Raw genomic sequence first — 12,648 nt, 5'->3', positions numbered from 1 at the left:
TAACTGTTATAGTTATACACACTGTTATAGTGGTTTAGACAGGGTCGTGGGTTGTGACTAGCTATACACACTGTTATAGTGGTTTAGACAGGGTCGTGGGTCGTGAATAGCTATACACACTGTTATAGTGGTTTAGACAGGGTTGTGACTAGCTATACACACTGTTATAGTGGTTTAGACAGGGTCGTGGGTCGTGAATAGCTAAACACACTGTGTTAGTGGTTTAGACAGTGTCGTGACTAGCTATACACACTGTTATAGTGGTTTAGACAGGGTCGTGGGGCGTGACTAGCTATACACACTGTTATAGTGGTTTCGATAGGGTCGTGACTAGCTATACACACTGTTATAGTGGTTTAGACAGGGTCGTGGGTCGTGACTAGCTATACACACTGTTATAGTGGTTAAGACCGGATCGTGACTAGCTATACACACTGTTATAGTGGTTTAGACAGGGTTGTGACTAGCTATACACTCTGTTATAGTGGTTTAGACAGGGTTGTGGGTTGTGACTAGCTATACACACTGTTATAGTAGTTTAGACAGGGTCTGTTATAGTAGTTTAGACAGGGTTTGAGTGGTTTAGACAGGGTTGTGGGTTGTGACTAGCTATACACACTGTTATAGTAGTTTAGACAGGGTCGTGACTAGCTATACACACTGTTATAGTAGTTTAGACAGGGTCGTGACTAGCTATACACACTGTGTTAGTGGTTTAGACAGGGTCGTGGGTCGTGACTAGCTATACACACTGTTATAGTGGTTTAGACAGGGTCGTGGGTCGTAACTAGCTATACACACTTATAGTGGTTTAGACAGGGTCGTGACTAGCTATACACACTGTTATAGTAGTTTAGACAGGGTCGTGACTAGCTATACACACTGTTATAGTGGTTTAGACAGGGTCGTGATTAGCTATACACACTGTTATAGTGGTTTAGACAAGGTCGTGGGTCGTGACTAGCTATACACTCTGTTATAGTGGTTTAGACAGGGTCGTGATTAGCTATACACACTGTTATAGTGGTTTAGACAGGGTCGTGACTAGCTATACACACTGTTATTGTGGTTAAGAAATGGTCGTTACTAGTTATACACGCTGTTACAGTGGTTTAGACAGGGTCGTTACTAGCTATACACACTAGCTATACACACTGTTATAGTGGTTTAGACAGGGTCGTGACTAGCTATATACGCTGTTATAGTGGTTTAGACAGGGTCATGACTATCTATACACACTGTATACTGGTTTAGACAGGGTCGAGACTAGTTATACACACTGTTATAGTGGTTTAGAAAGGGTTGTGGGTCGTGACTAGCTATACACACTGTTATAGTGGTTTAGACAGGGTTGTGGGTTGTGCCTAGCTATACACACTGTTATAGTGGTTTAGACAGGGTCGTGACTAGCTATACACGCTGTTATAGTGGTTTAGACAGGGTCGTGACTATCTATACACACTGTTATAGTGGTTTAGACAGGGTCGTGACTAGCTATACACACTGTTATAGTGGTTTAGACAGTGTCGTGACTAGCTATACACTCTGTTATAGTGGTTTAGACAGGGACGTGGGTCGTGACTAGCTATACACACTGTTATAGTGGTTTAGACAGGGTCGTGACTAGCTATACACACTGTTATAGTGATTTAGACAGGGTCGTGACTAGCTATACACTCTGTTATAGTGGTTTAGACAGGGTCGTGACTAGTTATACACACTGTTATAGTGGTTTAGACAGGGTCGTGGGTCGTGAATAGCTATACACACTGTTATAGTGGTTTAGACAGGGTCGTGGGTTGTGACTAGCTATACACACTGTTATAGCGGTTTAGACAGGGTCGTGACTAGCTATACACACTTATAGTGGTTTAGACATGGTCGTGTCTAGCTATACACTCTGTTATAGTGGTTTAGACAGGGTCGTGGGTCGTGACTAGCTATACACACTGTTATAGCGGTTTAGACAGGGTCGTGACTAGCTATACACACTGTTATAGTGGTTTAGACAGGGTCGTGACTAGCTATACACTCTGTTATAGTGGTTTAGACAGGGTCGTGACTAGCTATACACACTGTTATAGCGGTTTAGACAGGGTCGTGACTAGCTATACACACTGTTATAGTGGTTTAGACAGGGTCGTGACTAGCTATACACTCTGTTATAGTCGTTTAGACAGGGTCGTGGGTCGTTACTAGTTATACACACTGTTATAGTGGTTTAGACAGGGTCGTGACTAGCTATACACACTGTTATACTGCTGATACTCGCTGTTTATTATCTATACATAGTCACTTTACCCCTACCTACATGTACAAAGTACCTCAACCTGTCAAGGCTCAAGTAGCAGTACGTGATTACGAGCGTTATCAGTTGGTTTCGGGTTTTCGTCATTGATTATTTGGACGAGTCAGGATTGGTGAAAGGAGGTGCTTAAACTGGGGCGGTGATTTCAACCCCGTGTGTGGATGATAAACGCTTTCTACTAGATTCCACAGCCACAAAGTCAGAATTGGCTGCATTGTAACGTTCGTCGTCCTTGTCTGAGGAGGAGTAGGAGAGATCGGACCAACATGCAGGGTGGTACGTGTCCATGTTAATTTATTCAACAGAACACTAAACAAAGTAACAACGGAGAAACGAAACAGTTCTGAAAGGTGACAGACAGACACTAAACACAGGTGGGAAAAGGCTCCCTAAGTATGATTCTCAATCAGAGACAATGAACGACACCTGCCTCTGATTGAGAACCATACCAGGCCAAACACATAAACACAACCTAGAAAAACGAACATAGACTGCCCACCCCAACTCATGCCCTGACCATACTAACACAAAGACAAAATAAAGGAACTAAGGTCAGAACGTGACAAGCATCTTAAAAATTCCTGATCTTTTTTTGCTTTTTGTTCATGATAAACACGGGTGAAACACACAGTAAATCAAATCAAATCAAATGTATTTATATAGCCCTTCGTTCATCAGCTGATATCTCAAAGTGCTGTACAGAAACCCAGCCTAAAACCCCAAACAGCAAGCAATGAAGGTGAAGAAGCACGGTGGCTAGGAAAAACTCCCTAGAAAGGCCAAAACCTAGGAAGAAACCTAGAGAGGAACCAGGGTATGAGGGGTGGCCAGTCCTCTTCTGGCTGTGCCGGGTGGAGATTATAACAGAACATGTCCAAGATGTTCAAATGTTCATAAATGACCAGCATGGTCCAATAATAATAAGGCAGAACAGTTGAAACTGGAGCAGCAGCACGGCCAGGTGGACTGGGGACAGCAAGGAGTCATCATATCAGGTAGTCCTGAGGCATGGTCCTAGGGCTCAGGTCCTCCGAGAGAGAGAGAAAGAAAGAGAGAAAGAGTGAATTAGAGAGAGCACACTTAAATTCACACAGGACACCGAATAGGACAGGAGAAGTACTCCAGATTTAACAAACTGACACCCCCACAACCGAGGACACCCCCGGACAGGGCCAAACAGGAAGGATATAACCCCACCCACTTTGCAAAGCACAGCCCCCACACCACTAGAGAGATATCTTCAACCACCAACTTACCATGCTGAGACAAGGCTGAGTATAGCCCACAAAGATTTCCGCCACGGCACAACCCAAGGGGGGGGCGCCAACCCAGACAAGATGATCACATCAGTGACTCAACCCACTCAGGTGACACACCCCTCCCAGGGATGGTATGAGAGAGCCCCAGTAAGCCAGTGACTCAGCCCCTGTAATAGGGTTAGAGGCAGAGAATCCAAGTGGAAAGAGGGGAACCGGCCAGGCAGAGACAGCAAGGGCGGTTTGTTGCTCCAGAGCCTTTCCGTTCACCTTCCCACTCCTGGGCCAGACTACACTCAATCATATGACCCACTGAAGAGATGAGTCTTCAGTAAAGACTTAAAGGTTGAGACTGAGTTTGCGTCTCTGACATGGGTAGGCAGACCGTTCCATAAAAATGGAGCTCTATAGGAGAAAGCCCTGCCTCCAGCTGTTTGCTTAGAAATTCTAGGGACAATTAGGAGGCCTGCATCGTGTGACCGTAGCGTACATGTAGGTATGTATGGCAGGACCAAATCAGAGAGATAGGTAGGAGCAAGCCCATGTAATGCTTTGTAGTTTAGCAGTAAAACCTTGAAATCAGCCCTTGCTTTGACAGGAAGCCAGTGTAGGGAGGCTAGCACTGGAGTAATATGATCAATTTTTTTGGTTCTAGTCAGGATTCTAGCAGCCGTATTTAGCACTAACTGAAGTTTATTTAGTGCTTTATCCGGGTAGCCGGAAAGTAGAGCATTGCAGTAGTCTAACCTAGAAGTGACAAAAGCATGGATTAATTTTTCTGCATCATTTTTGGACAGAAAGTTTCTGATTTTTGCAATGTTATGTAGATGGAAAAAAGCTCTCCTTGAAATGATCTTGATATGTTCTTCAAAAGAGAGATCAGGGTCCAGAGTAACGCCGAGGTCCTTCACAGTTTTATTTGAGACGACTGTACAACCATTAAGATTAATTGTCAGATTCAACAGAAGATCTCTTTGTTTCTTGGGACCTAAAACAAGCATCTCTGTTTTGTCTGAGTTTAAAAGTAGAAAGTTTGCAGCCATCCACTTCCTTATGTCTGAAACACATGCTTCTAGCGAGGGCAATTTTGGAGCTTCACCATGTTTCATTGAAATGTACAGCTGTGTGTCATCCGCATAGAAGTGAAAGTTAACATTATGTTTTCGAATGACATCCCCAAGAGGTAAAATATATAGTGAAAACAATAGTGGTCCTAGAACGGAACCTTGAGGAACACCGAGATGTAATGTACAGTTGATTTTTCAGAGGACAAACCATTCACAGAGACAAACTGATATCTTTCCGACAGATAAGATCTAAACTAGGCCAGAACTTGTCCGTGTTGACCAATTTGGGTTTCTAATCTCTCCAAAAGAATGTGGTGATCGATGGTATCAAAAGCAGCACTAAGGTCTAGGAGCACGAGGACAGATGCAGAGCCTCAGTCCAATGCCATTAAAATGTCATTTACCACCTTCACAAGTGCAGTCTCAGTGCTATGATGGGGTCTAAAACCAGACTGAAGCATTTCATATACATTGTTTGTCTTCAGGAAGGCAGTGAGTTGCTGCGCAACAGCCTTTTCTAAAATGTTTGAGAGGAATGGAAGATTCGATTTAGGCCGATAGTTTTTTATATTTTGTCAAGGTTTGGCTTTTTCAAGAGAGGCTTTATTACTGCCACTTTTAGTGAGTTTGGTACACATCCGGTGGATAGAGAGCTGTTTATTATGTTCAACATAGGAGGGCCAAGCACAGGAAGCAGCTCTTTCAGTAGTTTAGTTGGAATAGGGTCCAGTATGCAGCTTGAAGGTTTAGAGGCCATGATTATTTTCATCATTGTGTCAAGAGATATAGTACTAAAACACTTGAGTGTCTCCCTTGATCCTAGGTCCAGGCAGAGTTGTGCAGACTCAGGACAACTGAGCTTTGAAGGAATACGCAGATTTAAAGAGGAGTCCGTAATTTGCTTTCTAATAATCATGATCTTTTCCTCAAAAAAGTTCATGAATTTATCACTGCTAAAGTGAAAGCCATCCTCTCTTGGGGAATGCTGCTTTTTAGTTAGCTTTGCGACAGTATCAAAAAGGAATTTCGGATTGTTCTTATTTTCCTCAATTAAGTTAGAAAAATAGGATGATCGAGCAGCAGTAAGGGCTCTTTGGTACTGCACGGTACTGTCTTTCCAAGCTAGTTGGAAGACTTCCAGTTTGGTGTGGCGCCATTTCCGTTCCAATTATCTGGAAACTTGCTTCAGAGCTCGGGTATTTTCTGTGTACCAGGGAGCTAGTTTCTTATGAGAAATGTTTTTAGTTTTTAGGGGTGCAACTGCATCTAGGGTATTGCTGTTATGTACTTGAGTGAAGACCCAAAAGCGGTTTTAACAGAAAACAGAGTTCTTTAATGAAAAACAGGAATGGCATAAATCCTCTTCCAACGTTGACAATGGAACAAAAAGAACGTAGTATAGTGCAGGATGCACCTGCCAGGCAGACTCCGACAGGATAGGACAAGGTGGAAGCAAACGAGATGACAGCTTGCTTCTGGCATCAAAAACACAAACAAGAATTGAAAGTTGAGACCTAATCAGAGGGGGAAGAGAGAACAGGTGTGAAAGAGTGAATGAGCTAGGGGAGATGTAGAACAGCTGAAGAATGAGAGACAGAGAAGGTAAAAAGACCAGCAGAGAGAGACAGAGTGAAGAGAAAGGACAGGAACAGACATAACAAGACATGACAACTGAGTTCCTCAGTTAGGTGGTTAACTGATTTTTGTCCTCTGGCGTCCTAGGGTAGACAGAGGGAATCTGGAAGGACATCAATGAATCTTTGTGTTGTTTGAGAATTTATAGCACAACTTTTGATGTTCCTTGGTTGGGGTCTGAGCAGATTATTTTTTGCAATTGCAAACATAATAAAATGGTGGTCCGATAGTCCAGTCCAGTCCATTATGAGGAAAAACATTAAGATCCACAACATTTATTCCATGGGACAAAACTAGGTCCAGAGTATGACTGTGACAGTGAGTGGATCCAGAGACATGTTGGACAAAACCCACTGAGTCGATGATGGCTCCGAAAGCCTTTTGGAGTGGGTCTGTGGACTTTTCCATGTGAATATTAAAGTCCTCAAAGATTAGAATATTATCTGCTATGACTACAAGGTCCGATAGGAATTCAGGGAACTCAGTGAGGAACCCTGTATATGGCCCAGGAGGCCTGTAAACAGTAGCTATAAAAAGTGATTGAGTAGGCTGCATAGATTTCATGACTAGAAGCTCAAAAGACGAAAACGTCATTTTTTTTTTTTGTAAATTGAAATTTGCTATCGTAAATGTTAGCAACACCTCTGCCTTTGCGGGATGCACGGGGGATATGGTCACTAGTGTAGCCAGGAGGTGAGGCCTCATTTAACACAGTAAATTCATCAGGCTTAAGCCATGTTTCAGTCAGGCCAATCACATCAAGATTATGATCAGTGATTAGTTCATTGACTATAATTGCCTTTGAAGTAAGGGATCTAACATTAAGTAGCCCTATTTTGAGATGTGAGGTATCATGATCTATTTCAATAATGGCAGGAATGGAGGAGGTCTTTATCCTAGTTAGATTGCTAAGGCGAACACCGCCATGTTTAGTTTTGCCCAACCTAGGTCGAGGCACAGACACGGTCTCAATGGTGTTAACTGAGCTGACTACACTGTAGAGGTGGTGTTCATGATAAACACAGTAGAGGTGGTGTTCATGATAAACACAGTAGAGGTGGTGATAAACACAGTAGAGGTGGTGTTCATGATAAACACAGTAGAGGCGGTGTTCATGATAAACACAGTAGAGGTGGTGCTCATGATAAACACAGTAGAGGTGGTGTTCATGATAAACACAGTAGAGGTGGTGTTCATGATAAACACAGTAGAGGTGGTGCTCATGATAAACACAGTAGAGGTGGTGCTCATGATAAACACAGTAGAGGTGGTGTTCATGATAAACACAGTAGGTGGTGCTCATGATAAACACAGTAGAGGTGGTGCTCATGATAAACACAGTAGAGGTGGTGCTCATGATAAACACAGTAGAGGTGGTGTTCATGATAAACACAGTATAGGTGGTGTTCATGATAAACACAGTAGAGGTGGGAGCACTTTTGACCAAGACTTTCCTTTTGAGAGGGAAACTTTGCTTCCTTCCTTCGCACAACGGTAATCACAATTGTTAGCAACATTTCCCCCCAGAAGTAAAACAGGAAATGACAAACTTTCGCGAGAGATTACTCTTAGGCTGACCTGTGACCTTTGTCCTCAGCGTCAGGTGCGTCACCCGTTCGTCCACGACCTTCAGGACTGCTGGCAGACACAGAGACACCTCTACATTAGTGAGTCACACAGGAAGCATCCAGACCTGAACCCCTATAGAACCCTAATGCCCCCAACCCTAAAACCAACCTCACTGTGTCCTTACTCAGACACAGATACACCTCTACATTAGTCACATAGAAACGCCCTAGACCCTACAACCCACTGCCCCTCTGCCCTTAACCTCATTATCCCACTGCCCCCTGCCGTTATCCTCATTATCTCACTGCCCTAAACCTCATTATCCCACTGCCCTTCACCTCATTATCCCACTGCCCTTATCCTCATTATCCCACTGCCCTTAACCTCATTATCCCACTGCCCTTAACCTCATTATCCCACTGCCCTTAACCTCATTATTCCACTGCCCCCCTTAACCTCATTATCCACTGCCATTAACCTCATTATCCCACTGCCCCTCTCCTCATTATCCCACTGTCCTTAACCTTATTATCCCACTGTCCCACAACCTCATTATCCCACTGTCCTTATCCTCATTATCCCACTGCCCTTAACCTCATTATCCCACTGTCCTTGACCTCATTATCCCACTGTCCCACAACCTCATTATCCCACTGCCCTTAACCTCATTATCCCACTGTCCTTAACCTCATTATCCCACTGTCCCACAACCTCATTATCCCACTGCCCTTATCCTCATTATCCCACTGCCCTTAACCTCCTTATCCCACTGTCCTTAACCTCATTATGCTACTGTCCTTAACCTCATCATCTCACTGTCCCACTGCCCTTAACCTCATTATCCCACAGTCCCACAACCTCATTATCCCACTGCCCTTAACCTCATTATCCCACTGCCCTTAACCTCATTATCCCACTGCCCTTAACCTCATTATCCCGCTGCCCTTAACCTCATTATCCCACTGCCCTTATCCTCATTATTCCACTGCCCCACTGCTGTTATCCTCATTATCCCACTGCCCTTAACCTCATTATCCCACTGCCCTTAACCTCATTATCCCACTGCCCCGCTGCCCTTAACCTCATTATCCCACTGCCCGCTGCCCTTAACCTCATTATCCCACTGCCCTTAACCTCATTATCCCACTGCCGTTATCCTCATTAACCTCATTATCCCACTGCCCGCTGCCCTTAACCTCATTATCCCACTGTCCCACTTAACCTCATTATCCCACTGCCCTTAACCTCATTATCCCACTGTCCTTAACCTCATTATCCCACTGTCCTTAACCTCATCATCTCACTGTCCCACAACCTCATTATCCCACTGCCCTTAACCTCATTTCCCACTGTCCTTAACCTCATTATCCCACTGCCCTTAGCCTCATTATCTCACTGCCCCACTGTCCCTACCCAGACACAGAGACATCTGCCATAGAAACCTAAATTCACCCCCACTCCCCCCAATAACAGACCACACCTGGGAGCTCTTTCCCCCAGCCCAGCCCTAACCTCACCCAGTCTGTCCCAACATTTAACCTTCACCTTATCCCACTGATGCTCCTGTCTGGTTCCTCTCTAGTTCCCAACTGGTTCCTCTCTAGGTCACATCCTGTTCCTCTCTAGTTCCCAACCTGTTAACCTCATTAGGTCACATCCTGTTCCTTTCTAGGTCACATCCTGTTCCTCATTAGGTCACATCCTGTTCCTCTTAGGTCACATCCTGTTCCTCTCTAGTTCCCAACCTGTTCCTCATTATCCCACTGTTCCTCTTAACCCTGTTCCTCTCCTGTTAGACAGACCACGTCCCAAATGGAACTCTATTCCCTTAACCTCACTACTATAGACCAGAGCCCTATAAAGTGCCTATTAGCCCTATGCACTACTATAGACCAGATCCCATGGAGTGCCATTAACCCCCATTATCCATCACTGCCCTTTCCCCCCTCATTATCCCCCTCCTCCCCCTCTAGTCAGAATTGATCCTCCCTCCTCTCCCTCCCTCTTCTAACCCCCCACTGTGTTTCAGCTTAACATGTTGATGCTCTCTCACCCCTTCCTCCCCTCTGAGTCAGAATGTGACCTCAGATCCTCCCCCTCTGAGTCAGAATGTGATCCACCTCCTATCCCACCCCCCTTCTCCCCCTTCCTCCCCCTGAGTCAGAATGTGATCCACCCTCCTCTCCCCCTCTCCCCCCTCATTCCTCCCCCCCTCTGAGTCAGAATGTGATCCATTATCCCCCTCTCCTCCCCCTAACCTCCCCCTCTGAGTCAGAATGTGATCCTCCCTCCATTCCCCCTCTCCTCACCCCTTCCTCCTCCCTCTGAGTCAGAATGTGAACCTCATTATCCCCCACTCCTCCCCCTTCCTCCCCCTCTGAGTCAGAATGTGATCCTTCTCCTCCCCCATTCCTCCCCCTCTGAGTCAGAATTGATCCTCCCCTCCTCTCCCCCTGTCCTCACCCCTTCATTCCTCCCTCTGAGTCAGAATTGATCCTCCCTCCTCTCCCCCTCTCCTCACCCCTTCCTCCTCCCTCTGAGTCAGAATGTGATCCTCCCCTCCTCTCCCCCTCTCCTCACCCCTTCCTCCCCCCTCTGAGTCAGAATGTGATCCTCCCTCCTCTCCCCCTCTCCTCACCCCTTCCTCCTCCCTCTGAGTCAGAATGTGATCCTCCCTCCTCTCCCCCTCTCCTCACCCCTTCCTCCCCCCTCTGAGTCAGAATGTGATCCTCCCTCCTCTCCCCCTCTTCTCACCCCTTCCTCCTCCCTCTGAGTCAGAATGCTCCTTCCTCTCCCCCTCCTCACCCCTTCCTCCCCCTCTGAGTCAGAATGTGATCCTCCCTCCTCTCCCCCCACTGTGTTTCATCCTAACATGTTGATGCTCTCTCATACTGTGTGTGTCTCTCTAGTGTGTGACTACTGCAGTACCGGGGACTTGTATACATACTGGGTGATGATTGGCCAGTTCAGCCAGGACCCTGTCAGGGTGTTTGCTGCAGAGTTAGGCTGCGCTCTCGGTGAGTACACACTCCACACACACACACACACACACACACACACACACACACACACACACACACACACACACATACACACACACACACACACACACATACACACACATTTACATTACATTTACATTTAAGTCATTTAGCAGACGCTCTTATCCAGAGCGACTTACAAATTGGTGAATTCACCTTCTGACATCCAGTGGAACAGCCACTTTACAATAGTGCATCTAAATCGTTAAGGGGGGGTGAGAAGGATTACTTATCCTATCCTAGGTATTCCTTGAAGAGGTGGGGTTTCAGGTGTCTCCGGAAGGTGGTGATTGACTCCGCTGTCCTGGCGTCGTGAGGGAGTTTGTTCCACCATTGGGGGGCCAGAGCAGCGAACAGTTTTGACTGGGCTGATCCTCCCCCCTCTGAGGGAACTGTACTTCCTCAGTGGTAGGGAGGCGAGCAGGCCAGAGGTGGATGAACACAGTGCCCTTGCTTGGGTGTAGGGCCTGATCAGAGCCTGGAGGTACTGCGGTGCCGTTCCCCTCACAGCTCCGTAGGCAAGCACCATGGTCTTGTAGCGGATGCGAGCTTCAACTGGAAGCCAGTGGAGAGAGCGGAGGAGCTGACTGAGAGAATGGGAAGGTTGAACACCAGACGGGCTGCCTCCCCCGTTCTGGATGAGTTGTATCCTTTAATGGCACCAGGGAGCCCAGCCAACAGCGAGTTGCAGTAATCCAGACGGGAGATGACAAGTGCCTGGATTAGGACCTGCGCCCCCCTTCCTGTGTGAGCAGAATCGTGACTCTGCGGATGTTGTAGAGCATGAACCTACCCCCGGGCCACCGCCATGATGTTGGTGAGAACGACAGGGTGTTGTCCAGGATCACGCCAAGGTTCTTAGCGCTCTGGGAGGAGGAGTCACAATGGAGTTGTCAACCGTGATGGCGAGATCATGGAACGGGCAGTCCTCCCCCCCTGAGGAGGAAGAGCAGCTCCGTCTTGCCGAGGTTCTCCTGAGGTGGTGATCCGTCATCCACACTGATATGTCTGCCAGACATGCAGAGATGCGATTCGCCACCTGGTCATCACAAGGGGGAAAGGAGAAGATTAATGTGTCGTCTGCATAGCAATGATAGGAGAGACCTCTGAGGTTATGACAGAGCCAAGTGACTTGGTGTATAGCGAGAATAGGAGAGGGCCTAGAACAGAGCCCTGGGGGACACCAGTGGTGATGCGTGGCGAGGAGACAGATTCTCGCCACGCCACCTGGTAGGAGCGACCTGTCAGGTAGGACGCAATCCAAGCGTGGGCCGCTTGGATTGTACACACACACACACACACACACACGCACACACGCACACACACACACACACACACACACACACACACACACACACACACACACACACACACACACACACACACACACACACACACACATACATACATACACACATACATACACACAAACATGTTGTTTGTCTCCCCAGGGTTCCTCCATGATGTTGGGATCATCCACAGAGATGTGAAGGTAAGAGCTAGAAAGGACATGACATCAGAGCTGTTCCATTCGCCAACCAACTGAACAAAAATAGAAACGCAACATGTAAATCAAATAAGAGATCCCAGAATGTTTCTAGACGCACAAAAAAAAAGGTTTTCTCAAAATGTTTGTGCTCATATTTTTTTTAACATCCCAGTGAGTGAGCATTTTCTCCTTTGCCAAGATAATTAAGATAATTTCTCTACATTAAGCCGCCTCGAACATCGTTTTAGAGAATTTGTCAGTACGTCCAACCGGCCTCACAACC

General features: G+C 46.3%; 1 protein-coding gene across 1 annotated transcript in view; it reads left to right on the top strand.

Moving 5' to 3' along the window:
• LOC135533578 (ribosomal protein S6 kinase-related protein-like) overlaps nt 1-12,648 on the top strand; it is a 46,771-nt gene that overhangs the window by 17,367 nt on the left and 16,756 nt on the right. Inside the window, exons 4-6 of the mRNA XM_064960867.1 lie at nt 7,864-7,933; nt 10,745-10,852; nt 12,328-12,368. Of these exons, the coding sequence (XP_064816939.1) occupies nt 7,864-7,933; nt 10,745-10,852; nt 12,328-12,368 (219 nt within the window). The remainder of the gene's footprint in view (nt 1-7,863; nt 7,934-10,744; nt 10,853-12,327; nt 12,369-12,648) is intronic.

This window comes from Oncorhynchus masou, unplaced genomic scaffold, assembly GCF_036934945.1.
Source record: "Oncorhynchus masou masou isolate Uvic2021 unplaced genomic scaffold, UVic_Omas_1.1 unplaced_scaffold_2470, whole genome shotgun sequence".
Classification (NCBI taxonomy): Eukaryota; Metazoa; Chordata; class Actinopteri; order Salmoniformes; family Salmonidae; genus Oncorhynchus; species Oncorhynchus masou.
This window is presented reverse-complemented; position numbering and strand designations above follow the sequence as displayed.